Source organism: Bos mutus, chromosome 12, assembly GCF_027580195.1.
Source record: "Bos mutus isolate GX-2022 chromosome 12, NWIPB_WYAK_1.1, whole genome shotgun sequence".
Taxonomy (NCBI): Eukaryota; Metazoa; Chordata; class Mammalia; order Artiodactyla; family Bovidae; genus Bos; species Bos mutus.
This window is the reverse complement of record NC_091628.1, coordinates 81,384,458-81,412,229: the sequence shown is the minus strand read 5'-3', so window position 1 is coordinate 81,412,229 and position 27,772 is coordinate 81,384,458. Positions and strand designations below refer to the sequence as shown.

The following is a 27,772-nucleotide window of genomic DNA, read 5'->3' as shown; positions in this document are numbered from 1 at the left end:
AGCTACAAAACCTCCTCCATCGGCTGAGATGAAAAGGCTTCATGGAACTGAGTCCATTTTTCAAAATGGTGCACTTCTCCACGTTGCCCCACAGGACCCAGCACTGCTGCTGGGGTGGAGGGCGGGGAGGGGGCGCTTGCAATAAGAAGGAACGGGGCTTCCAAAGGCAGATGTTAATCCTGCAGCCCTGAGCCTTTCTGCACCACCGTCTTGCACACAACTCTCACTCCATACTCCCACCGGGAACTTCTTGGAAGCTGTCAGATTTGAAGGAACAATCCTCACCTTCCTATAATTAGGGTGAGCGCAGGACATGAGCAGCTGTCCCCCTCCCCCAGTGCAAGGGCTGTTAGCAGATAGATATGTGTTCGTTTCTCTCCATGCGTTTTCATGCAGCCTGTTCACGTGCATGGTGCCAGGTCTTTGGGATCCTGAGATGAAAAGGACACAGCCTACCCCACCGCCCGAGAAAGCTCACGAGCCAGTGGGCAGGTGGACGTGTGAACGAGGCAGAACACGGTGACCGACAGCAGTGGGAACCCAGGAGTGGCGCTTGACCCACTAGAGTGAAACTGACTCTCCTCCCCTCCCCACTCCTGTTAGAGTACCAGCTACAGGAGGGGAAAGATCTCTGTTTTATTTACTGGTATTATGTCTAAATGATTTCTGCTTTGTCTAGCCCATGAAACAGAACCTGCATTGCACAGGCACGCGGTGAGTGAAGGGGCCTGACAGTGCGGTGCTTCCTAAAGGAAGTGGTTAGCACTGAGTCCGAGAGGTGAATGAGTCAGTCAGGCTTCAGGGTGGCCTGGAGACCCCTTGCAGAGAAAACGGAGAAGCCAAGGAGCATGCTCACGGGTGGAATCAGATTTTGTGGGGCCTGAAATCTGTATCATGAAAAGGGGAGTGGGGTTTAGGAAGTTGCTGGGGTCTCCTCTGAGGCCTGGTCAATCCCCTCTGAACAAGTGAGTTCAGGAAGTGAAGTGAAGCGAAGTAAAAGTCGCTCAGTCCTGTCCGACTCTTTGCAACCCCATAGACTATACAGTCCATGGAATTCTCCAGGCCAGAATACTGGAGTGGGTAGGCTTTGCCTTCTCCAGGGCATCTTCCCAACCCAAGGATGGAACCCAGGTCTCCTGCATTGCAGGCAGATTCTTTACCAGCTGGGCCACAAGGGAAGCTTAAGAATACTGGAGAGGGTAGCCTATCCCTTCTCCAGCGGATCTTCCCAACCCAGGAATCGAACCAGGATCTCCTGCATCGCAGGCGGATTCTTTAGCAACTGAGCTGTGAGGGAAGCCCTGAGTTCAGGAAGTGGCGGGCAGTTCAGGATAGCCAGGCAGAGCTCACAGCAGGCACGGGCCCCCACAGGCCAAGGGCTCGGAGCACCTCCTGTAGGCTGCAACAGCGTCACTGGAACCCAGTGTGATGCAGAAAACTGTGTTTATGAGAACTCCTTTCTGAGAGTACTGGATGCGGCTGCAAAGCACAAATGAACAAGCCACCTGAAATCAGCAGTGGACTCTTGGATGGATATGCTTAGGAAGCAATGGATAGTTACCCGCAAGGCCTCAGTTTCTCTGAATGGGTAGGAACACTGGAGGCTGAGGCGTAGAGCTCTGCGCAAGGGGTCCCACTCCACCAATGCCTCAGGCAGCCCTTGGTCCTCGTCTAACATAAACGACTCTCTGAACAGCATCTGTTTGAGGTCGTCCCAATGATTAGCTCACATGTCTCCAAGCCACCCCTGGACTACAGCCTATGGTGAAGGATGAGGCTACAGTGCAGACAGGCCATGTTGGGAAGGGCCCTGAGGAAGCCAGCAAACCAGTGAAGGAGCAAAGAGACTGAGAGACATAAAACGAGGCGCGTACATCCTCCAGCCGTGGAGAATGGCCTCCGATCTCCTTGTAACACACGCAGTCTTCTTCCCTTAACCCAGGACATTAGGACTCGAAGACCCTGACAACCAACATCTGATCACCTTCTCCTCCAGCAATACACGTTCTTCTGCAGACTGCTAACAATGTGTGCTGGAACAAAGGCCTCAGCAGCTGTTCAGAATTGGGCATGTTTAAAATGAGCAGGAGGTTCAGTAAGAACAGAGCTGCAACTGTGCAAACGTCAGAACCTGAGATTTGTCTGGTCCAACCCTCCCGTCTCACAGACAGGGACATCTGGGAGCATGGGTGGGAGCTGTGTGACTGTCCTGAGGTCCCAGGTGGAGCTGCTGGCAAAGCTGGGCTGGTGTCTGGGGTCTCCTGACCCCTGGACTATGCTCTTCCCTGGTCCCTGCTCCTCCTCGCAGCCTCTACATTTTAAATTTTTGCACTCTCGCTGACAGCATGCACAAGCACCTGGTCCAGAAGACTGGAGAAAAGGGGGACCCTATCTTAGCGTGGACTGAGAAGAAAGCTCGAACCTCATCATGAAACCACAACAGCTGGTGAACTGGAGAATGTTTAGAAGGACCTGTAATGAACACCAAACTTGCAGACATCTAAATATATTTCTCATGCTGAAATGTGGTGCTATCCTCAGAAGAGACTAACACCAAGAATGACACACTTGTGAATACCGCTTTTTTATATTACAAACACTGATAAGATGCTGAATTCTTTTACACAGTGCTGAAATGAGCACTCAAATGAGAGAACTTGTCACTGACAGACTGTACTGAATCACCACGGCAGTGTGAGCAATACTTGGACATGCAAAATCAATCAGTCGGATGGAAGGAAAAGAGCCTGCGTTTTGTATTTGTCACTTTTATAAATAAGTGTGGTTTTCCAAAAATTATTATCCTATTACTAAAGTGAACAGAATTAGAGACTATGAAAAACTGTCGAATCAATGGCATCTAGAAAATGGAATGGCAATTGGAGGTAATAATGAAGCTAATAATACTAATTAACAAAAGCCCACATAACTGCTTGCGTGCAGTCAGCTGTGCTCAGTGCGGGGGGCACAGAGATCGAGGGGCTCAGGCGGGCCTCCTCCACGCCCTGTGCTCCTGAGAATCCTGAGCAGAGCTGAGTGCGGCCTGTGCAGACTGCACCTCAAGTGTCTTCTTTCTGCCCTGAGGCAGGGCATGAGCCAGAGAGGCAGGGAAGGGAGGGCGGAGACAGCGAACAGGCGGAGAGCCCGAGGGACGCCTCTGTACGCGTCTCTCACACACACAACATGCCAGCTGCTGATTCTCCTGACATTTTTTCACATGTGAAAAGCAACGATGGAGGCAAAAGAGAAAGACACACACCACGGTAGGTGCCTAAAGAAGTTTAGCTTCAATCTACACCACAGACTCCGTTCCCGTCAATAATTTCCCTCCCACTTTTTTTAGCATTATAGACTGAAATTCTTCACTCTTCCTATGTCAATAAAAGTTATTTTTGAAACCCTGAAATGGTCAAGTAATTAAGCTGAAAGGCTCTAAAAACCAGATTTAGTCAGATTTCAAAACAACTTACTTTAAACTACTTATCTGTGAACACTGGCGGGGAGTGGGGCGGGGAATGGAACATTCAGAACACGGTTCTGGTTCACAGGCGTTTCTGAGCACGTCATCACCAGGAAGGCAGTTCAGACACCAGCAAGGGTAGGAATGGGGTGTCAGGATTAAAGTCTTGATCCCCAAAATAATTGCTATTGTTGCAGGTGGTGATGGGTGGATGGGGGTTCATCATATCAGTCCAGTGTTTCTCAAAGTATGGCCCCAGGCCAGCAGTACCAGAGCTGCCTGGAACTTGCTGGAAATGCACATTCCCCCCAGAGCCACCAAATCAGAAATTCTGGGGGTGGGGCCAGGCAATCTGGGTGTCTGTGATGCCACCCAAGTCAGAAAACCACTCTCCTAGTCTGTCTACCTTCATGTATGTTCCAGAAATTCATATTACAAAGTGTTTTTTAAAAATCCTGGCTCGACTGCTTGTTGACTATGTGGCCTTGGGACAAATTACTCAATCTCCATATCCACATTTGAAATGGGAAAAGTACCAATTTCTCTTATCTTCATCACAGGGTCACTGAAGGGTTTCAATATTAAGTGTGTGGTACAAAGCACTGAAAAATACCACTTTCTCTTATCTTCATCGCAGGGTCACTGAAAGGTTTCAATATACAGTGCATGGTACAGAGCACTGAAAAATGCCACTTTCTTCTTACCTTTATCACAGGGTCACTGAAGGGTTTCAATATACAGTGCGTGGTTCAGAGCACTGGTCATGGGGATCATACGTAGTTAAGCTCATTCAGATACAGAGAATTTTAGTCCCTAGAGCATAAACAAGGCTTTGCTGGATCACACATAAATTCTCTCTCTAAACCTGCCCCAAAACTCTTAGGGTTGCATCACCATCTTTTCCTAGATGGGGAAACTGAACCTCAGAGGGGTTCCATGAATCAACAAAGGTCTCACAGATGGTGACCTGTGGGTCTCCTGGGGCCAAGCCCATGACCTTTCCCATGTGACACGTGACAGCACTGCAGAGTTCCAGAACAGGAAGCCCTTTCCTAAAGCCCCCACTTCTTGTCCCGGGAACGCACAACCCTGGGCCACGCCACGCTGCCCCAGCCTCCACACCTCCAGGGAGGACAGGAATCCGAGGCCTTCTGCCCACCTCTGAGATCCAGAAACATAAAGCTGCACTGAACTGCCCAGGTACCACAATCTCACATCTGGAGAGAGAAAAAGCAGAGTCCTTCCCTGAAAGATCATTTTCTGTATCAAGTATTGATACATTACAAATCATACTCCAAAATACTAAATCTTCCTGAAGAATCAGATTTGAACATGAGGTTTTAATGCCACTAGATAAAAGCTCATTCACATTATTTCCAAATACTTCAAGGACATGATTGTGGCAAGAACCCAACCTTAAACTTAAATCATGCGTTTCCTCCCCAACCCAGATTCACAAATATGACTCACTCCCACAAAAAAACCTACAACTTTTCTGATTGGAGGTGTTGAAGCTCTGGAGTGCGTATGGTTACAGACCTGCATTGTTTGGTACAGCAGCTTCTAGCTACATGTGACCATGTTGAATTTAGATGTGCTACAGGTGTAAAATAGCCAGTTTCAAAGACTTAGTATGAATAAAAGAATATATAATGCCTTGATATTTTATAAGGATTAAATGCTGAAAGGATACTACTTTTGGAAATACTGGGTTAAAAAACTGTATTACTAAAATTAATTACACATACTTACTTCACTGTAATTTGGCTACAAGAAAATTTAGAATTACATATGTGCCTCATGCTATAGTTCCACTGGGGCTTCCCTAGTGGCTCAGATGGTTAAACATCTGCCTGCAACGCGGGAGACCTGGGTTCTATCCCTGGGTCGGGAAGATCCCCTGGAGAAGGGCATGGCAACCCGCTCCAGTATTCTTGCCTGGAGAGACTGTATGAAATATACTTTTTGTTTTACAAATAATTTTTAACACTTCAGGGCAGAACAAGGAACAGAAAACTTCCTGAAATTTTCACTTAGGGAGATAAAACTACCCACATTGGAGACAAAATAGTCAGGTTAAGTTGTGACGAAGTTAAAGCAGAGAACTGGATCGTTCAGTGTTGCTAACAGGTCCCACTTAACTGTCTTCTTGGCCCTACATCTTGTGGGTCTCCACTACCCTTTCCACATACAATCAATTTACTGGGATTCTGGTAATAGGGTCACACAATGAGCTTTCCCAAATGTCCTACAAGAATCAGAGATCATGATGTTACAGTTTTGGTGGCTAATGAGCAGCAGTAGAACTGATACAGAAACGATGGGTGCTGGCTGAGAGGAAGAGAGAGACAGGTTTGGACCCTGATCACCTATGTTTGCATTTGTGTCCTTAAGTCACAAAATGTAAGCCAACATTTTACTTTAGATCAAAAATAACAGAAGCATAGGAGAGTTTGGGGGCACAATACCCACATCACATTTAGTCAAGCAGGCTCCTCTAGTGCACCCCTTTTTACTTGTTTTGGCATTTCAGCATGTTTGAATATTGGTGGCAAAACAGATGAAGGTGAAAGAGGGAAGAAAGAAGAGGGAGAAAGAACCTCAAGTCCAGTCTCTCCTAAAAGCCCTTTTGGCAACCCATGCCTTACATCCTGCAAAGGTAACAAGGGCCATGCCAGAAGGAAAGAAAATGGGGGGGGGGGGCGCGGGAGCTTTGACATTACGTCAGAGATGGAATATAAAAACAAAACACAGGGTTCCTATGGGGTGTATACCCCCGCCCCCCACTAGAGAGGAAGACTGTACAAAGCTCAGCACAACACAGCAGAGAAGCATGATAACCTAACACACTAGAATAATGATTCACGGTGAGCCATGGAGCACAGTCTTCAGGAAGATGTGGGGAGAGAGTACAGGCTTTTTTGAGGAGCTGGTATGTGACCAGGACTTGAAAGATGAAAGAAAGCGGTCAGGCAGTGAAGCCTTGCCAGGCAAAAAGCAGCGCTGTGCCCATGTGTGAAAGCACCTTGAGCAAGGAATTGAAGGCCGGGGTCGGGACGCATTTTGGGAAGTGCAGCAGACGAGAGAGACCTGCAAGCAACTTCAGCCCCGCCTCTGAGGGTCAAGTAGGCGTGCTTTGCCTTTTCTGCAAAGACAAGTTAGCGAAAGGGTTTAAGCAGGAAATGAACGGCCATTATCTGCACTGTGGAGCAACTGGCCTGGTGGCATAAAAGGGCAGGGCTCAAAGTAAGGAGAGACTGAATGTGGTTAAGTTGACCAGGGCAGCCCAGACAGCTTTTCAGAGACACGGGGCTGGAGGACAGCCATCGTGACTATCTCCATCCGGCAGAAACAATCTCGGCTTAGAAAAATCAAGTGTTTAGAAGACATAGGGCCCAGGACTTCTGACTGCGAGGGCAGGCCCTTGGCACGACCCACTTCTGCCTTAGTAGTGGTACCAACGCTCCACAGCAAGGAGACCCTGAAACAGAACTCCGGACCAGCTCCTCCCTGAGCCCTGCTGGGAAGTGGCACTTCCGCTTGTCTGGAAGACGAGCACTAAAAACTTCTCAAGCCTCAAACGACACTCGAAGAGAAACTTAGGACAGCCTGTATCACATTACAGGGATATTTCCAACTTCTGGAAAGTTGAGGATAAACTATAATTTCCAAGTCTTCTTGCTTCTAAAATTAGACTCAGTCGTCTCATCTGTAGGCTCAAGCCAGATCTTCTTGCCTTTCCTGTACATTATTCCCTGCTACCACTTCTATTTGCTTCGCTGGTGGCTCAGATGGTAAAGAATCTGCCTGCAATGTGGGACTGGGTTCAATCCCTGGGTCGGGAAGGTCCCCTGGAGGAAGGCATGACAACCCACTCCAGTATTCTTGTCTGTCTAGAATCCCATGCACAGAGGAGCCTGGCGGGCTACAGTCCATGGGTTGCAAAGGGTCAGACACAACTGGGTGACTTACAGACATACCACTTCTATTTATTTCCAGGTTTGCCAACCCACTGCACTTGTCTTATTCATTACATTGGGTTGAAATCCAGTATCTCCTGTTTTATAGCTCCTCCAACTCAAAACCCACACGATTCTGGATAAACTGAGCTCAGAACCTAAAACAAACCCCCAGGTCCTGATGTGACCCCATCACAGCGTACTGTGGGCCAAAGTGAATGACCCTGAAACATAGTGCCAGATGGAAACTTTGAGGTTATTTACTACACGCGTCTCATTTTACTTCTTTTTTTTTTTTTTTTCATTTTTCTTCTCATTGGGTTTCCCTTGTGGCTCAGCTGGTAAAGAATCCGCCCACAATGCGAGTGACCTGTGTTCGATCCCTGGGTTGGGAAGATCCCCTGGAGAAGGGAAAGGCTACCCACTCCAGTATTCTCGCCTGGAGAATTCCATGGACTATATAGTCCATGGGGTCGCAAAGAGTCAGACACGACTGAGCAGCTTTCACTTTCACTTTCTTATTTTACAGACAAGAAAAGTGCTGAAGCCAGGTAGGGATGGTACGGGAGGGAGGGAAGGGCGGTCACCTGCAGAGATTAAAAGGCAGATCCCTGACCAGATCTGAAGCTGGTCTCCAAACGGTCTTCTTGGGACCGGCCACATCACTCACGGGCAGTGACACGGTTCTGCTGTCTCGTGTTTGGCCACCACCTGTCAGAGGCTAGGGAACACTGAGCAGATGGCAGCCTCCTATAAACACCATGGGGACCACGGTGCCTCTTTCACTGATTAGGAAATGAACATTTCAGGGTTATCATGGAATCAAAAAAAAAAAAAGAAATCTAGGGAGGAAAGTAAGATATCTCCAGATTCTCAGATATTCTACCAATCTATCTATGCTGCTGTATAATTTTCTGGGAGGATGATAAAACGGGACCCAAAGGAAGAGTGACGTGACCCCCAACTCCATCCTGTTCACGTTTCCAACTCGTTTAGCCATGACCATCCTCCTCTTCGTCTGTCTGTGCTGTTCAACTGCTGTCGTTTTGCCACTTAGAAATTGGCCTTTCTCTAACCAGCTTTAAATTTCTTAAGGGTAGGGAGTTTGGAACTTCTCTTTTTTCTTTATAATCCCAACTTCAAGCATAAGGAATACATTGGTTTTTGGTAATGAATCGTACATATGTGTTCAGGTATGGGTTCTGGAAAACCTGACTGGCACCTTAAAGCTGGCTCTGTCACTTCCTAAAAGTACAATTTTTTGTAGGTTACCTCTCTGGGCTCAGCCTCCTCATCTGTAAAAAAGACTAATAATCTTGGAGGATGAATTGACATAACATATTTAATAGGTTTAAAACAGTTTCTGGCACAAAGCAAGACACTATATAAATATTTCTATTTTTGTTTTTACATCGAAAAAAAAACAGTGCAACTGCCAGTACCTTGTTATAAACAACAGTGCCTAGCCACTGCCTCCATGTCACTGACACACATGAGAAAAGAAACGAGCAAGCCTCCTGGAAGTTGGGAGAGGCCCAGAGCTCCAAGGACACAGTGACGGGAGCTGTGGAAGCCGCTTCTCTAGGGCAAGAGAAGCATCCACTTGCCAAAGATTCCTCCCAGCAACTGCCCCCCAAAGTACAGGTGCCACAGCGGGGCCTCATTCACACAGACTGCGCACACAAACGATAGGGTCCCCATGCCCTCAGTAAAGCAGGGCTACGCCTGCTTTAGGTGCTAAAAACACAGAACGCGTCCTTGTTGGAGCCCATGACCAAGATGACTTAAGCGTTGTCTGCCTGAGTGGAAAAGGATGGGTGAGACTGACACTTGCTGGGCCTAAAAAAATACCAGGGGAACAGCATTCCTGAGGAAAGAAGCCCCTCATTGCCCACGCCGCGCTGCTTGGGGAGAAGAAGGGGGTCTCGCTCCCCTCTGTATCCCTGCACTACCCAGTACGATTGCAAATCTCGGTTCTTAAAAAGGTGGCTGAATGAACAAAGACAAGTGAAGGGGAAACAGAGGAGCACAGTGAAGGCTGGTGGCTCTGAATAAGGAAAACGTCCTGGTTTTTTTTTTTGGTCACCTGGGAATATGTCATTACACAGAGCTTGCAGGAATTTCCTTCCTTCACCACTCAGTATATTAAAAAAAAAAAAAAAACTACCTACTGAATAATATCAATGTAATATAATTAATTAATTATTTCTAAAGGTGTCTATAAGGATGCAGAAAAACATGGAGGGCAGAGGGCTTTACAAATATAAATTAATTAACTCAATCATAATATGCTAAAGTCTTACAGGATACTGACAACAACATGAACATTACCCATAAGCTTATCCTTCAGGGTTTGTATCTTAATTCGCTTCTGCTAGTTCTAGAGTAAATAGAACTTATGGAAGAAAAGGCCTCCCCAGGTAATACACTGACTTAATAAGAAGCCCAGTCTCCTATTTCTTTCTACATGGGTACATGTGCTGCCTTCTCATATGGTCATTTACTAACCACTTGTTCTTTAAAATAGTAAAATAAGAACTCAGATTCAGTGTTGAACACTTGAAGATCCCAGAAAAATATCAAAAACTGGGGATTCCCTGGCCCTCCAGTGGTTAGGACTCTGCACTTCCACTGCAGAGGGCACAGGTCCAATCCCTGGTCTGGGAACTAAGATTCAGCATGCCGCACAGCCAATAAACAAATGCACAAATAAATTATAAGTATTTCTTTAAAAAGAAAAATATCAAAAATTAAACAGTTGTTTCTAAAAAGATACTGCTTTAAAAATACCTAACAACAACAACAACAACAACAAAAATACCTAACAAGTTTACCTAACATGTGAAAATGCAGCTCTCTCCATCTTCACATCTTTCAACCTTCAGAATTCCCCAAGACTTGATCTGCGGTCCTTACCTGCCTCTTGAAAGTGAGCAATGCAAGGGCAACACCAGGACATAGGCCCCAGTCAGTCCCGAGTCTCTGAAGCCACACCCTTTTCCTCTAAATTGTTGAGCCGTAACAATTAGAATAAATTATTTCCAGGAATTGCATTAGAGTTTGGGGAGCAAAAATAGGTATTCAAATGTCAGCGGGGTAACTAACTTGTAGACATCAAAAGTATCCTGATTGTTCCCCTCTTAGTCACTCAAAGCCCACAAAGTCATTTTTCCATGGGGTTGGCAGTAAGCCTGGAGAGGAATGGGGAAACTTCACCATGCACTTCCTCCCCAGCTACGGTCACAATGAAGGGACAAGACCCACCTGCGTAGATGCCTGTTCGTTGAACCTTACAGCCTCTGAACACGTACTTCTTTTAGAATAGAAACACTGACTCTACCCAGCACGGAACAAGTAGCCATGGCTAAGGGAGACTTAACTGTTGCCCTGGCAGAGGCGAAAGAGGCATTAACTTCTGATAGAAGTTTTACAGGAAAAGGGCTTCTTCTCACTGGCATAAGTGCTTTCAGAAACATTTACCAGTACATTCACTGCTAGTCACTCACAGGCCACAGGGTCATTTCTCAAAGATCACACACTGTACTAGTGGCCAAAACTGGAAACAATCAAATTATGGTACAGCCATTAAAAATAATGGCATATATCTATACATGGTGACAAAGAAAGATGTTCTTGATATGTTCTGGGAGAAAACTAATGCAGAAGTTTACAGTAGCATACATTTTCCAAAGACATACAATAAGTTATATTTTCACATGCATGGGAGAAAGTTATTTACCAAGTAATTAACTGTGGGCACTTTTGGAAATCAAAGGTAAGGACACTTTACATTTCCCTATTTTATACTATCCCTATTTCTAATTATATGCATTAATTATTTTTTGGCTTTCTAAACTATGTCATATTTTCCCCGAGCACTGATTGTGTACATAACAAAAACTGGTGAAACTTGATTTCAAGATTCTACCTCTTGAATAAAATAAGTTACTTACATTTAAACATTACAGACTTGGGGATTCTCAACAAGCAAGCGAGCTACTGACATAATAATAATGAGTGGTGCCAAAGCACACAGATCTCGAGGTTGTGCTGTGTAACTCTTAAAAACTCGTCTTGGAGAAAAGCTGCACTCCTAGCAGTGTGTTGAATGCTCATTTGTCGAGGGCAGCGAGAATCACAGGTAAGGAGATCTGCCTAGGGCAGAAGCTCTGCTTAAGTATCCTTGCTTCTCTTATCTGTGGTAGCTCTTTCTATCTTGTTCACCACAATGCGAGAGAGAAACACTATCAGACAAGAACTGCTTCCTTCTCTGCCTTCTCATCCCCCTCACACTTCTCCGCAGGTGTACAGCCAGAGCTCCCCACGCTCCCAGGAGCTTCTGGGTCCCCACGAGCACCCCTACCAGGTGCAGCCGCAGCCGGCCCAGCCTTATCCATTACAGCGGAGAACAAACTCCCCCTGGAACTGCCTGGGGTGAGATTCGACCTAGACAAATAACTGGGACGTGAGTGGCTGAATTTCTTTTTTTTTGAGCACAAGAAAGAGAAACAAATTTTTTAAAAGTCACTAGGGTGATTCAAAAAAAAAAAAAAATCACAGAGCATCTTTCTACAGTGTATTTAATCTTCTGGACAAATATTTCTACACATCTGGAGAATCACTGACAAAAGATTTTTAAGAATATTCACAAGGGAACCCAAACCACACAACTTCCTCCAAGAAATCACAAGCGACATCAGCTGGGAGCTTTAACCGGTTTAATCTATTACCGCATGTAAGCAGCTCATGCTTCTCAATGGATAAATGAACTATTGTGCTAGCAGAAAGGAATCCAAGATAACGAAAAACATCTTTAAACAATGTTGGGGTTAGGGGGGCCTAAATCTCTCAGATGAAAACCTATATCCAGAAAGCCCCTTACCCTTTACTCTCTCAGTTCCGGATTAGCAACATAATTTTGAAGGCAGTACAATATATGGCTGTCTCACAGATCAAAGGCGATTTAATTCAAGTCAAATCCATTACAGAGAAGTTTAGGTTTAGATTCTTAAAAACATTAACTGAAAAATAAATTAATTAACCCAACACTTTATAACAGCAAATGAACCTTGATATTTAAAAAAAAAAATCACTATGTAAAATTGCTACATATGAGTGTAACAATCCCTTTAACAGATCATTTGAAAGGCTTAATTGTCCCCTCCCATGTGCATGTTGATGGCTTTCTGCAGTTTGCTTTAAAAGTTATGTGCCTTTATTGTACTGAAGAAATTCCGAGAGAGAAGCACAACCTACTCATTGATGCTAACAACAAAACCATTTTTCACATTCTGCCCTTACAAAGTCTACTGAGGCACTTGAATTTATCCAGACTGCTCTGAGTTTAGCTAATGTTAAGAATAGAAACTTTTCTAGCAACTGGTTTCTAAGCACAGGCTATTTCTTACTTTGTTCAATTCAAGGCAAACTTCCTAAAAGGGGTGAGGACACATTTAAGTTCAGTAGCTAGGTTCCTTAAACCACACCCCCACGTTACCATCCTAATTTTCACAAACACATAATGTGAACAAGTTTTAATTCTGCAAAGGGCATCGTTTTCAATGCTATAAAAGGCAATTCCAGTGTGCCTTCCAGGTTTACATATGGCAACAGTGCAGCGAGGTGAGACAATTTTGAACAATATGTAGTTGTTGTATATACAAAGAAGCCTCTTGGAAACCACCTTCACCCACAGGACATCAACCTATCTTTCCTCCCAAAGAAGAATCAAAGTGGAACCCAAGTCAAATCTAAAGGAGGAGACAGAGAAGAGAGCTCGCCGGAGACAGGCAAGTTTAGAATCAAACCGAAGGGCCAGAAGGCACAAAGCGCGCACAGGCGATGAAAGCACAGCGTCGGGGAGATAGCAGAAGCCCCGGGGACCGGCCCCTCTTACCAGCACGGGCCCCGGGCTCTCTGCTTCCACCTCGCCCTGGGCTGCATCCCTGCACCGCAGCGGGGACTCGATCACCAGCTCCTTTTTGACACTTCGGCTACTTGTCCTGCATTTATCAGCCTGCATCCTCGGCTGAGAACGCAAGTCACAGAGTCTGCAACTGAGACAGCTGCGAGTCCTTGGCCGGGCGAGGCACACGCATGCCAGGGGCCGGAGGACGGAAAGGAAGCTGCCTTCCCAGGCACAAGTGGTCAGCCCCGCTGGCTGGGTCTGCGGATCCCGCCAGGGTGGGAGGGCCAGCCTCCAGGGGTGTTACTACTGCTCGGAAAATGGGAGGTTCCCACTCGCCCGGCCAGAGGAAAACAAACCCCGAACTGTACAATGCACAGTGCACTGCCTCTCCCGTGAAGACCAGCCTCATTGTGTCTGCTCCACGCGGCGTGGGCCACATGGACCCCAATCAAAACAGTGCAGTGTGGAAAAGCAAACCAGTCACCGTGAGACTCCTTCGTAATCACTCCATGTCGGGAGCTGAAGAAAAGCCAGGTCATCTGGCTGTTCTCAGATTCTTACAGTTTCAGGAGGCTCTCCTTCATGTTATAGCTAAACACCAAATGCTTGGCTGATGATCAAAGCAGGGAGGGGCAACCAGGAGGGATTCCTGTAGCCAGCACCCCACACAGGCAGGCAGAAGGGGAGACTCTCTTGCTGCATGACAGCCCCTGGCAGGGCAAACTTAATTTATCTACTATTTTATACTAGACAAAAGGCGAGGTCATTACATATTTTCATGAGATTCCACATATCATAGTAAATGCTTTTATTAAACAGAATATCACCTTAGATCCATCAAGGGTTATGTGGGTACCACCTGGTAATGCGTCTGGTACTAGGTACCGAGAGGATCGCGGTGAAAAGGTAAGGCAGAGGAGAGGGAATTCACCTTCCAGGAGTGTCAGAACAAGCTGAGAAGGCAAGATGAATAGACATCGTGAAGGACAGACTCATACAGTTAACAGGGATTTACACAGAAGCACAGGAAAGTAGCTAGGTCACCATCCATGGTTCAGCGGTGACAGCACTTAACGTGTTTCCCCAAAAGCCTCCTATTTTCATCATTTCCTCGCATTAATAGTGGAGTAATTTTTAGATCGTTTTAAAATCATCTCAGGAAAAACCAAAAGCGTTAACAGATTTATTAATAAACTACATGCGAAAATGAGCATAAGATGGGATTAAGTATTTACCTGTACTTCCTGGAATGCTGTAGAGCTTCTCCCAATTAGTTATTCTGCTTATTTCATTGAGACTGGGGAGAATTTAGTAACAGTAAATGATAGCAGCGGTAGTAGTAACATGTAAACAATGGAACAAGGTATCACTAACAACAGCAGGTGCCACGAGGTATACAGGTACCTATACCCAGGAAAACACAGAAGCTGCTGTTTAAGATACAGGCACAAGTCTCCTCGTCCCCAGCCAAGTGACTGAGGCCGGCAGGGTCCCCCGGGGGCAGCAGGGGAGCCCAGATGGCACCCTATGTCCGCACGTTCATCCTCTCACCAGGGCCTGAGGAGGTTGCCCCAGTCTCTGCCACCCAAATTTCAGGAATCTTTCTCAGTGTGGATAGCACTGAGTAATGAGTCACAAAGGTTCTATGAATCCATTAAAAAAAAAAAAAAAGTAGTCTCTATAATAATTTTTTTTAAACTACTCAATTTCTCAATCTTGGGTAATCTTTCAGGGTAATAGAACTCACCATATCTGTGCTCCAAAATAAATACAATCTGTGAATTTTTAAAATCTCTCTTTGTAAGGTTACAAGAGGATAGAAAAAAAAAAAAAAAAAAGAACCTCAGTTACATAAATATAGATTTGGAATAATGGTTAAATCAAAACTTACAGACGTTCTCTAAACTAGAGGAGGCAAGCCATAAGCACTAAACAGACAAGCCGAACCGCAGTAAAGCACATGGGTAAGTGTGACGTGCAGGTCGCTCGGTTGTGTCGGACTCTTTCCGACCCCAGGGACTGTAGCCCACCATGCTTCTCTGTCCATGGAATTTTCCAGGCAAGAATACTGGCAGTGGGTTGCCATTCCCTTCTCCAGGGGATCTTCCCCACCCAGAGATCGAACCTGGGTCTCCTGCATTACAGGCAGATTCATTACCATCTGAGCCACCAGGGAAGCTAAAAACACATCATAACCAACAACTGAAAACCTTTTTGAAATGTCTCAAAGAGTTCAAAAAAGCCCAATTCTTCCTCAAATTCCCATCATCATTAGGCCACCAGAAAGTGAAGTTGCTCAGTCGTGTCTGACTCTTTGCGACCCCATGGACTGTAGCCTACCAGGCTCCTCCCTCCATGGGATTCTCCAGGCAGGAGTACTGGAGTGCGTTGCCATTTCCTTCTCCAGGGGATCTTCCTGACCCAGGGGTTGAACCCGGGTCTCCCTCATTCCAGGCAGACGCTTTAACCTCTGAGCCACCAGGGAAGGAGAGTAGGCCACCAGAAGTTCTAGACTTTAAGGAGAGAAATGCTATCCTATTTAACGGGTCAAAATACCCTGACATTCTGTAAGCAATGAAAAGGAACTTACAAGGTTATTTATTTTATGAACACTGTTAAGTGCTGTGTCCCCAGACCTGCAGAGGTGATTTATTTAATCATTATAACAACCCTTGTTGTTGCTCTTGTTCTTTAGTCGCTAAGTTGTGTCAAACTCTTTGTGACCCCATGGACTACAGCCCACCAGGCTCCTCTCTCCATGGAATTCTCCAGGCAAGAATACTGGAGTGGGTTGCCATTTCCCTCTCCAGGGAATCTTCCAGACCCCAGAGATTGAACCAGAATCTCCTGCTTAGCAGGCAGATTCTTTATCACTGAGCCAACTGGAAAGTCCTTTAACAACCTTGTGAAACAGGAAACATGATTATTCCCATTTTACAGATGAGGAAACTGATGGCCAGAAAGGTTGCTTTATGTGCAGAAGGTCACATAGTGCATTATAGATGCAACGGACACACTCGTCAGCATGATGCTATGTAGAATCAGTTGTCTATTGCAACTATGCCAACTGCTAGAGAGCACAAACAGGTAAAAGCTACTGACCAGCAATTAAAGATAAAGGCAACATCTGGGTTTAATCCAATTGAGATCATTTCAGTGAAGAGGCAAAAGTGTAAAAACAGCACAGCACAGCGCCTGTTACATAGCAGGTGCTCATGTAATGGTAACTATTATTGTTGCTGTTGCTGTTCCAATCTGAAGAAATTAACCTTAGTCTTAAATTCAGGACTTCAGCAGCGTAATCAAAAATGACAATTTCGCCAGCAGCGTTGCTACAGCACATAACAAAGTGCTTCAGCAATTTAAAACCCACTGCCCTTCCCTCTTTGCTGTTTGGTTATGACAACTGTCTTCCAATAGCTGTCTTGATCCCCTTGTGTTCTGCGTTGATCCAGGCATCTTCTTGAAATCTTTCTACTTTTCACAACTTTAGCTGTGAATTTTATATTTCTTTTGTAATCAAGGAAAAAACTATGAATTGGTTCTAGGCTTCTAGGTAGTCAAGATACAAAGGCAAACATAATCGGTTCCATAATTCACATCCTCAAAAGGAAAAACATACCAAGCTATAAGGCAAGTACATTTTTCTAGTTTCTCACAGAGAAATTTACATAGAAGAGAACTGATCAGTGTCTAGATAAGGTGCCCAGCATGTTCACAGGAAATGCAGCAGCGAAATTCACACAGCTTTCTCACCACCAACTCAGAGCATTATACCTAAATCCAGATAAAGGAAAGCAATTCTGAGAGCAAGACACTGGTCTGGTCTGTCACTTTCGAGGGGGTCTAATTTATGAAGGAAGGAAATTCTCAGGACTTAGAGGAGTGGAGATACTACTGTCGCCCTTCCTGCTACCTAACTTCCCAGGCAACGTAAGAGGCCCTTGTTTGATTCTGCTCATTTAACACACACTAGTATCAGTATGTCTGCCTGTCAAGGGGTCACACGGTACAGCACTGAGGTCTAAACCTAAACCAACAAGTAGGATGTGGTTTCTCTAAGCGCTTCATGAAATCGGTGTCTGAGGACAAGAGAACGACATCTGGTCAGAGCAGCCACAAGAGGAAATGCCATCATAGAAGGACAGGAAGTATGTGGTCAAGTTTTCCTTTACAATATTTCAAAGGGAAGGTATATGCTGGACCTCTGGATTCAAATCCACAAATATTTATCAACCTTCAGACACTAGCAATCTCAAGTTCTTTCACACATTAACCAGTTTAACTCTTATAATAACACATACATCTATTAACATGCAATAAAGGAGGAGGTGATATATGTATAATTACGGCTGATTTGTGTTGCTGTACAGCAGAAGCCAACACATTACAAAGTAATTTTCCTCCAATTAAAAAATAAATTTAAAAAATGGAAATAGGTAAATATCATCTATATACTGACAATTCCTCCTCCCCGCCAAAAAAGCGTGCATTAAGGGTATAGAGTTTTATTATTAAAACAGAATGGGAATGGAGGAAAACCCATGGCAAAATAGGAACATTCCAGAGATAAGATGAAATAGATGCTTCCATATATGGATTTCAGCTTTCAGATTTTAATACACACACACATTATTATATAGGTTGGGTACAAAACAAAAAAAAACCATGAAAACTGTATAGGAAATTTAAGGAATTTTCCAAGGGTAATTATTTACTATAAGGAAGTCTAACTTTAGTCTCCAAAGACCCTGTCATCCCCCACCCACCGTACAATGAAGTTCCATCAAATTCTGAAAAGCAGCAAATTGAATAAAGGACCCTCTCACCCACAGGACACCTACGCGACCTTCAAGACCCAGTTTAAATGCCACCTTCCTAGGAAAACCCCTGGCTCCTCCTGCCCAGGATGCATTAGCTCCTCTTCTGGCACCTTCTGGGCATCTCTTTCATTTACTGCCATCTCGGAGCTTGTCACAGTCTACCTTTTACCAAGGGTGTATGTGCCGCACTCTCCAGTGAGCCTGTAAATTCATGAGGACAGGAGCTGAGTCCCCAGGGTCTGAGGTTCTGCAAGCATTCAAAACGTATTGGTTGAACTGAATGCTTGTGTCAGTTTTATGTCACTGATTATCTTTAGCCCTGAAGCACAAATTTGGTGGATGTAAAAATATGCAAATATTTTCATGTGGCCCAAATTAAGGCAGGAGCATTCAACTGCTCATATGCTAAACCCCAATGGGTCATTTACTAATAATTAAAGTGTTCCTTTCTCCCAGCTAAGAAAATGTTATTCTGCAAAACTTGCCAGACATTTTTTTAAGACCAAGGTATCCTTGGAAACAGTATAACTGAATCTTTAAGAAGTGTAAATAAACTTGTTTCTAGCAATGAATTATATAAAATTTGAGACTGCATTTTGCTATAGCTAGCTTGCCTGGAAGGTCCCATGGATGCAGGAGCCTGGTGGGCTGTAGTCCATGGGGTTGCCAAGAGTCGGACACGACTGAGCAACTTCCCTTTCACTTTTCACTTTCATGCATTGGAGAAGGAAATGGCAACCCACTCCAGTGTTCTTGCCTGGAGAATCCCAGGGATGGGGGAGCCTGGTGGGCTTCTGTCTATGGGGTCGCACAGAGTCAGACACAACTGAAGCGACTTAGCAGCAGCAGCAGCTATATAAAGAATGACTGTACAAGGAATAAATATCAATTATCTCAACAGAATTGTTTTTACTCTCCTATTAGAGGCTCTTGGCCAATCAGGAAAATATTTACAAAATAACAATTAACTGTAAAGGCAACATATATATATATACACATGTGTGTGTGCATATATATGTGTGTATGTGTGTATCTCTGTGTGTGTGTATATCTGTGTACGTGTATATATCTCTGTGTGTATATATATATATTGTGTGTATATGTGTGTGTGTATGGTTATATATATATATATGTTTGTATATGTATTGTGTGTATACGTGTGTATATACATTTATGTGTATGTGTGTATGTGTATATATGTGTGTATATGTGTGTGTTGTGTGTATACATGTGTGTATATGTATGTTGTGTGTATATGTGTGTGCACGTGTGTGTGTATACTTGTAAAGTATATTTAAATATATAAAACATGTGTTTATACCAGTCAATCCTAAAGGAAATGAATCCTTCATATTCACTGGAAGGACTGATGCTGAAGCTAAAGCTCCAATACTTTGGCCACTTGATGCGAAGAGCTGACTCATTGGTAAAGACCCTGAAGCTGGGAAAGATTGAAGGCAGGAGGAGAGGGTGACAGAGGATGAGATGGTTGGCAGAAGGAGAAGTGGGCGACAGAGGATGCGATGGTTGGATGGCATCACCAACATGTTCATGTTCGTGGACATGAACTTGGGCAAACTCTGGGAGATGGTGGGGGACAGGAAACGCCTGGAGTGCTGCCGTGCATGGGGTTGCAAAGAAGTCAGACATGACTTGGCGACTGAACAACAATAATAAAAAATATACATATACACATACTTTGAAGTGGAGACTTAAATACATATTAAATATGTACTCCGAAGTAATCACTCCATTTCTCCTTTATGGGAAAAAGTGAAACAAAAGAAAAAATTATTAAGAAAACTTACAAAAAGAAACAAATGACTAAAGATTTCCATAGTGTATTGTTACCGGTCAGCTTGCTGGCCAAAGAAAAGAAACAGTGTTGGGAATACGATCTGCCCCTGAGGAAACAAAAATACGGTGCATAGAAGCGAGAGAACAGAGGTCAGGACAAGACCAGAGACGACGGGTGTGGGAACAGGCTGCTGAACAGCCAGCTACAACAGAGGAGGGGCATGGCGACAACAGGCAGGTGGAAGTGGGAGCGGAGAGGAGGGAGGGCTGCTAAATCACACCCTCGGGGCCTCTTAGAAGAGTTAATATCAAAGAAATACATTCTGATATGAAATCTGATAGGGCTTCCCTGTTAGCTTAGATGGTAAAGAACCTGCCTGCAATGCAGAAGACCTGGGTTTGATCCCTGGAGAAGGGAACAGCAACCCACTCCAGTATTATTGCCTGAGAATTCCATGGACAGACCATGGAGTCGCAAAGAGTCGGACACGACGGAGAGACTAACACTTTCACTTCACTTTTCACGAAGTTAGATGCTCACCTCAACGATGATTTTTGTCATTAGAGATTTAATCAGATAATCACAAAAAATGAGATGCACGTTATCATCTAGCCTAGTGTTTCTTATTAGCCTGGAATCCATCCAAGCCTGGATATGGAGGAAAATGGTCCATGAACCCTTCTAAACCTACATTCAAAACTGTGTGTTCCTGTAATTTCTACCGAGAAGCCCCTAGAGTTTATCTAGTTCTTAGACAAGGGACCAGGGGAAGATCCTCCACTCACAGAATAAGGAAACTGAGGTCCAGAGAGATGAGCCAGATAGTCAACCAAAGTTTTAAGACACAAAGCTCTTGAGCAGGTTTAAATTTGACCGAAGGAGACAGTAAAGCAATCTAAATGGTTAAATCAGCAGACACTAGACGGCAATCAGCGGGGTCAACACCTGCAATCTTACTCATTTGCTGATTGATGTCCTGTGCGTGCTTAGTTGCTTGGTCGTGTCCAACTCTTTGTGAGCCCATGGACTGTGGCCCTCCAGGCTCCTTTCTCCACAGGGATTATCCAGGCAAGAATACTGAAGTGGGTTGCCATTCCCTTCTCCAGAACATTGAGGGAGACCTGGGTTCGATCCCTGGGTTGAGAAGATCCCCTGGATCTGGCTGAATGATCAAGATCAAGCCACCAAGGAAGCCCCAACTGACACCCAAGTAAGGCAACAGGTCATCAGATGAAGCCTTCACTGAGCAGCTTCTAGCGAAGGCAGGAGGAGATGGGGGCAACAGAGGAGGAGATGGTTGAATGGCATCACCAACTCAATGGACATGAGTTTGAGCAAGCCCCAGGAGACAGTGAAGGACAGGGAAGCCTGGCGTGCCGCAGTCCGTGGGGTTGCAAAGAGTCAGACACGACTTAGTGACTGAACAACAACAAACCACTCCAATACGATGTTACATACACATTTCAGAATCATATTTCCCTAGAGCACATGGAAGAGAAATACACAGATCAAAAGGTGGATCTATGTCTAAATGTGTCAGAGCCTCATTTCCAACAGAGGCAGAGCTGAGAGTCTGGCAGAAGACAAGGACGTCCTACGGTGAAGAAGCAGGGGAGGAGGCCTACTGCCCTCTCTCCACGTCTGGGGTAAGCCCACGGTGCTGGGGCAGCGGAAGGGGCCCTAGAGAAGGCTCCGTTTTCAGATGAAGAAAAAAAGACGCGTGGAGTCCTCCTCCCATTTCTAGACGGGGGAGGCTTAGGGTACTCTCTGGGACTGGCTCTGTGAATGTAGGACAGTGACTTCACCACTCTGGGGGCCCACTTCCCTCACCTGGAAGACAGGGATCACCATTATGACCTGAGCTAGACATCGCTCACTCCCAAGACCCAGGGGGACAACGGACATGTCCCACTGTTGTCGCAGAACACTGCCAGCAGCCGCGAATGATCTAGAAGCTTCTTGTGAAGACAGCCCACCTCCACCCATGACATCCCCCTTCCCTGCCTACACTCCTGCACAGCCTCTGTCACCATCTGGCATTCTATACTCTTGTTTTCCTTATTTGTTTAGTGTCTGTCCAACTCCACTTTAAAAAAAGCAGCAGCTCTGGGAAGACAGAAATTTTTGTCTATTTTGTGTACTGGTCTATTCCCAGGTCCTAAGACAGGGTATGTACTCAGAACTCATTTATCAGATGGATTCACTGAAGGATCAGGATCCCCCTGGGCTGGATATAGAGCTCTTATACTCTGGACACGAAGAGTTTTTATGTGAACTATTTGTTTTGGTCACAATGATGATCATTCAGCCAGCGGTGTCAATGATTTGTTTCAGAGATAGAAACTTACAAAGCCAAGGGAAACATAACGTGGGGATTTTTCTCAGGAAATGAAACTCCCGGCCTGAGTTACCACAGCGGGGCCGCCGTGGCCCCCACCTGGGCTGGACCTAGCCTGGTGTGTCATATGCCCTCGTCAGCTCTGAGCACCAGGGCGGTGGCGGGGAACAGCTGTGTGCTGTGTGCACAGTAGATAATCCATACATGTGTGCTTATAGAACAAACAGTGAAACTGTCTCACCTTGGCTTTATTTATCACAAACTCCAGCACCAAGGGAGTTCACACAACGTAGAATTTTCTAACTTTTCCTCACCACGTGACAAATGTTGAGGTGAAAGGCCAGAGAATATGTGCTTGGTGAGAAAAGATAATCAAAACCTTCTTTTAAAGCCCTAAGCACTAGAGTTTTCCCTTCAGATGCCTTATTCAGCTATAAATGGAAGACGAACATCCGTTCTTTCACTTCTCCCCATCCACCTCTCAAAAGAACATAATGAAAAATGCAAAGAGCCACCCTCTGAGGTTATAGGTTTCATAAAAATATCTGTGTATGCTAATTTACTTAAAGCCAGTCCCATGAGTGTTTAGAAGGTAGAAAGTTTGGGACCATCCTGATGTGTCCATGACAGAAAAGCGACAAGCTGGAGAGGCCACAGGGCTCTGATTACCCTCCAGGTGTCACAGTCCATGGCCATCAGCTCCCTAACCTGGGGGAAGGAGAGAGAATGGTCCAGCCAACACGGCATACCGACTTCTGCAAAAACAGAAACACGCCCAGGCTTCAAGGGGCAAATCCACCTGAGGAAACTCCGCAAAGCTATCCAGCAGATCTGGGCAAATTCAGCTTGCATTAAAAAGACAATGCGGCTCAGTGGTAAAGAATCCTCCTGCCAAGCAGGAAACGCAGGTTCGATCCCTGGGTCTGATCCCTGGATCAGAAGGATCCATTGGAGAAGGAAATGGCAACCCACTCCAGAATTCTTGCCTGAAGAATCCCATGGACAGAGGAGCCTGGCGGGCTATAGTCTGTGGGGGTCACAAAAGAGCCTGACATGACTGAGCGACTGGACGACGAAAAGATAATGATTGTTGACAGTCATGGCAGTCCCCTGACAATGATTGGGAAGTCCCCTCTTTGGCAGCAGCAGCAGATTACGTCCTTTCCATAAGATAAACTCATCAGCGGCAAAGATGATGTATCCTTTCTCATCCTGCTGCCTAAACGAGCGCTCATTGTGACTGATTTCCTTTGTGAATTTAAGAGACTGACAAGGAAGAGAAAACAAAGCCAGCGGTTTCAGGGCTCAAACCTTATTCCCGGACAACCACACATCCTGACAAATCAAAGTTTCCCCCCGAGTACTTGTAAAAATACATAACTCAACTCAATGAATCTTTCATAGATAAGCTACAGATAAAAGTAACCGGAGGTGGAGATAAAAACACGGTAGGTGAGGAGGGCAGCTGTCAGGGAAGGTAGGCTTTGGGGCTTCCTTTCTCCCCACTACTGAATCGACACGCACACACCACACAGCCTGGAGACCAAAGGCGGTGGTGGAGGCGGAACGGTGACGGAGCTGCAGCCACCTCTGGTCCTTCGCTGAGGCTGCCGCACAGGCCAGTGCTACTCGTCACATTCCTAAAACTGTGACCCACGCAACACAATGGGCTGCGGCTTTGCCCTCCCACACGAGGGAAAACACTCTTCCAGGAAAAGCACTGCTGAAAGAGAGAGGGTGAGGCGGGTGGCGGTGGGGCGTGTAATCAGGCTCTGAGAAGTAGCTACGACTATCCCACTGGCCTTTCCACAAAGAGGGGCCAGGTCTTAAAGTCCCGCCGTCGATTCAAAGCTAGCAGGTTAAATAACTACAATATAAATGAGGCTTCCAGTGTTTCATGAAGCGTTTGGGAACTCTCCAGGCACATGCTTCAATTTATGCTCTGTCAAGACCTATATCTAGAAGTCAATGATTATTTATTTGTTTAGGTGACTGTCGCACAGAAATTTCAATACAGAAGAGAAGTGGAAAGGAATGAGAATGAATGGCCTTGGGGTCTGGAGGAGAGGGGCAAGGAGAACATTCCCAAGTCCCTCCTATGTGCTAGGCATTCAGCATACATACTCGTTTAATTCAGTTCAATTCAACCCTTACAATAATAACACTATAAAGAGATATTTTTCTTTAGAGAAACCGGGGTTCTTATAAACTAAATAACTTACCTTAAGTTCACATAGCTACTATGCTTTGGAGCCCTGCTTCAAAATTAACATTAAACCTAATAATTAAGTAGATCAAAATATTTTAAGTTTTATTTCAAACGAATTTGACCTCCCTTTCGAACACACACATCTCCTTAAGGGAGCCACAGAAAATACTGCAGAGTTTTCTGAGGCCTGAAAATATTAGGATGGAAGATAACAAGAAATGAAAACTGAAGTTCAATGTTGATAGAGTTGTGTCTGAAATATGGAACAAAGGCTTTCATCTTCCCTACTTTCTACTTATCTATACTTTTTAGACTTCCCTTAATAAGCATGAATTATTTTAAACTAAACATTATTTAAAATTTCTAAAGCCATTTATTCCTATTTGGGAAACTTTTAAAATAATGTCTAATAAGTAGCTAATGCATAAATAAATACTTCCTCCATGGTCATGACTGGGATGAGTTAAGTGGAACACTCAGTTGAGGGACAGAATTTAAGACAGCACTAAAAACTCAGTAATTAAGTAAAATTTAATGAAACACTCAAATGAAATCACAGTTCATATCCTCCAAAAAAGCCATGATAAACAAATCACAACTTGAAATAAAGATAAGATCAGTACTACTGACTTTTTTTTCCTTTTGCTTCAGGCTCCAGTACAGCTCTGCTCAGCATGGTTTTACTCGGTGCCTGGCAGTGCGATGAGCAGTATATTCCTCCACCAACCCTTTCTTTATAGACGAGGAAACCGAGGCACAGAACTTAGGGGGTCAGTCCAAGGTCACAGAGGTCCTACGTGGTAAAACTACTTTTAAACAGATTAACAAGAGGTCATTTTTACTTGCCTTGACCATAAAGATAAAATCAACACCTACTTTTAAAACTGGTCTACAAGTGATCAGACCTTCAGATATCATCCACAACTTGAAATTTGAAATCAAGCTCAACGTGAGTTCTTCTTCCTGTGTTCACTTCATCTTCAAGGGGCCATGCCGTGCTAAGTCAGTTTCAGTTCAGTTTAGTTCAGTCGCTCAGACGTGTCCAACTCTTTGCGACCCCATGAATCGCAGCACGCCAGGCCTCCCTGTCCATCACCAACTCTCAGAGTTCACTCAAACTCACGTCCATCGAGTCAGTGATGCCATCCAGCCATCTCATCCTCTGTCGTCCCCTTCTCCTCCTGCCCCCAATCCTTCCCAGCATCAGAGTCTTTTCCAATGAGTCATCTCTTTGTATGAGGTGGCCAAAGTACTGGAGTTTCAGCTTTAGCATCATTCCTTCCAAAGAACACCCAGAGCTGATCTCCTTTAGAATGGACTGGTTGGATCTCCTTGCAGTCCAAGGGACTCCCAAGAGTCTTCTCCAACACCACAGTTCAAAAGCATCAATTCTTCAGCACTCAGCTTTCTTCACAGTCCAACTCTCGCATCCATACATGACTACTGGAAAAACCATAGCCTTGACTAAACAGACCTTTGTTGGCAAAGTAATGTCTCTGCTTTTCAATATGCTATCTAGGTTGGTCATAACTTTTCTTCCAAGGAGTAAGTGTCTTTTAATTTCATGGCTGCAGTCACCATCTGCAGTGATTTTAGAGCCCAAAAAGATAAAGTCTGACACTGTTTCTACTATTTCCCCATCTATTTCCCATGAAGTGATGGGACCAGATGCCTAGTCATGTCCAACTCTGTGTGACCCCATGGACTGTAGCCCACCAGGCTCCTCTGTCCATGGGATTTCCCAGGCAAGTGTACTGGAGTGGGTTGCCAGTTCCCTCTCCAGGGAATCTTCCTGACCCAGGGATCAAACTGCAATCTCTTGTGTCTCCAGCATTGGCACACAGGTCCTTGACCACTAGTGCCCTCTGGAAAGCCCCTATAGGGGCAATGTGGGCCAAAACCTCACTCTACTGAAATCTTTGTCCTCTTATTTTATTGTTCACACATAGGTGAAACCTAATAGTTCAAAGTATGGAATAGAGTGAGGAAAGATGGGAATGTGAGGGCAAAGACTTTCTGCCCATGTTAATCCCCCCAAGGAGCGAAAGAAGAAACAGACAGTACACCTTTGAGATCCAGCTCCCAGGGCAGAATGGTCTCTCCATGGGCTAAACCATGACTGCCCTTCACCTACAGCCACCTACAGCCACTGTGCTGTCCCCTGCCCTCCTCACCACCCTCGTCCCGAATCTTAGGAACAGGAACACTGACTGTATTGCCTCCTCGCGCCTCACCTCCATGCCTCCAGAAACGCTGTCTGTCAACCTGGAATGTTCCCCACTACCTCCTGATCTTAACCTGCCAGATGCCTGCTCACCTCTGTTATACAGATCTAGGACTCCACCCAGAACTGCTGAATTGGAGCCTTGAGCTGAGACCAGGGAAGTCCTCCAGGCAATACTTAATGCTGTAGGCTTTCACCTCAGCCTGAGAGTCACTGATCTTAGTAACACAAAAGAGAGGAAGAACACCCACAATGTTTAAGCCCAGATCCAATACAAGGAAACATGGACGGGTTCCCAGATATATTAGCATCTCTCACAGGCATGACACAGATGACTGTATGTAGCTGAAAGCAGAGGACGGGGATGAGGCCAAAACTTTCACTGTCCTCCAGGGGATGGACACACTTTCGCGCTCGCGCTCAGTTGCTAAGTAGTGTCCAACTCTCTGCACCCCCACGGACCTGGCCCGCCAGGCTCCCCTGTCCACAGTATTTTCCCAGCAAGAACACTGGAGTGGGTTACTGTTTCCTTCTCCACAACACACACCTTAGTCTTACTGAAATGCCATGGCAGGTTTCCATGGATCATTTCTACTTACCTGGATTTCAATACAACTTTGCGGGTGGGCTCTTCCACCAGAATCACCCTTCATCCACCTTCCTTGCCCCGTCTTCCCCGACCCCCGCCAAAATAAAACGTCTTTCAACTCCAAGCCAATAAGAAAGGCCATCCAGAGTAGCAAGAGCCCCCTGCATCTCTCCAGTTGTTTTAATGGTATGCTCACACACTGAAATGGGCGCTCAGCAGGATACTTCCCTGAAGAGAATATAGAACAAAACCAAGCCCCTAGGGTTTTGTTGCCTAGAGTTCCTTAATACCTTATTTGCCAGCTCAGTTACAAGCACTCAATCAAGTTCAAATTTGTGACCACGATGGCGGCTAACTAGAAGCAATCTGTTTAGAGAAAGGCAATGTGCATTTCTAAGGATTTCCTTTCTTCCTGCTGCAGAGGAATAAGATGCCAAAGTGACATCCTCCATATGTATCCTCCA

General features: G+C 45.2%; 1 protein-coding gene across 12 annotated transcripts in view; it reads right to left on the bottom strand.

Annotated features, from left to right (window-relative positions):
• DOCK9 (dedicator of cytokinesis 9) overlaps positions 1-27,772 on the bottom strand; it is a 287,028-nt gene that overhangs the window by 158,674 nt on the left and 100,582 nt on the right. For 2 of the 12 annotated variants that reach the window (XM_070380792.1, XM_070380795.1), the window contains exon 1: positions 13,316-13,572. The exons of 7 other annotated variants lie outside the window; for them this stretch is intronic. In XM_070380792.1, coding sequence (XP_070236893.1) covers positions 13,316-13,441 — 126 coding nt within the window. In that variant the 5' untranslated portion in view covers positions 13,442-13,572. Of the gene's footprint in view, positions 1-10,253; positions 10,339-13,315; positions 13,573-27,772 lie in introns of those variants that run through there. 3 more of the 12 variants (XM_070380799.1, XM_070380800.1, XM_070380801.1) reach the window with 2 other exon arrangements.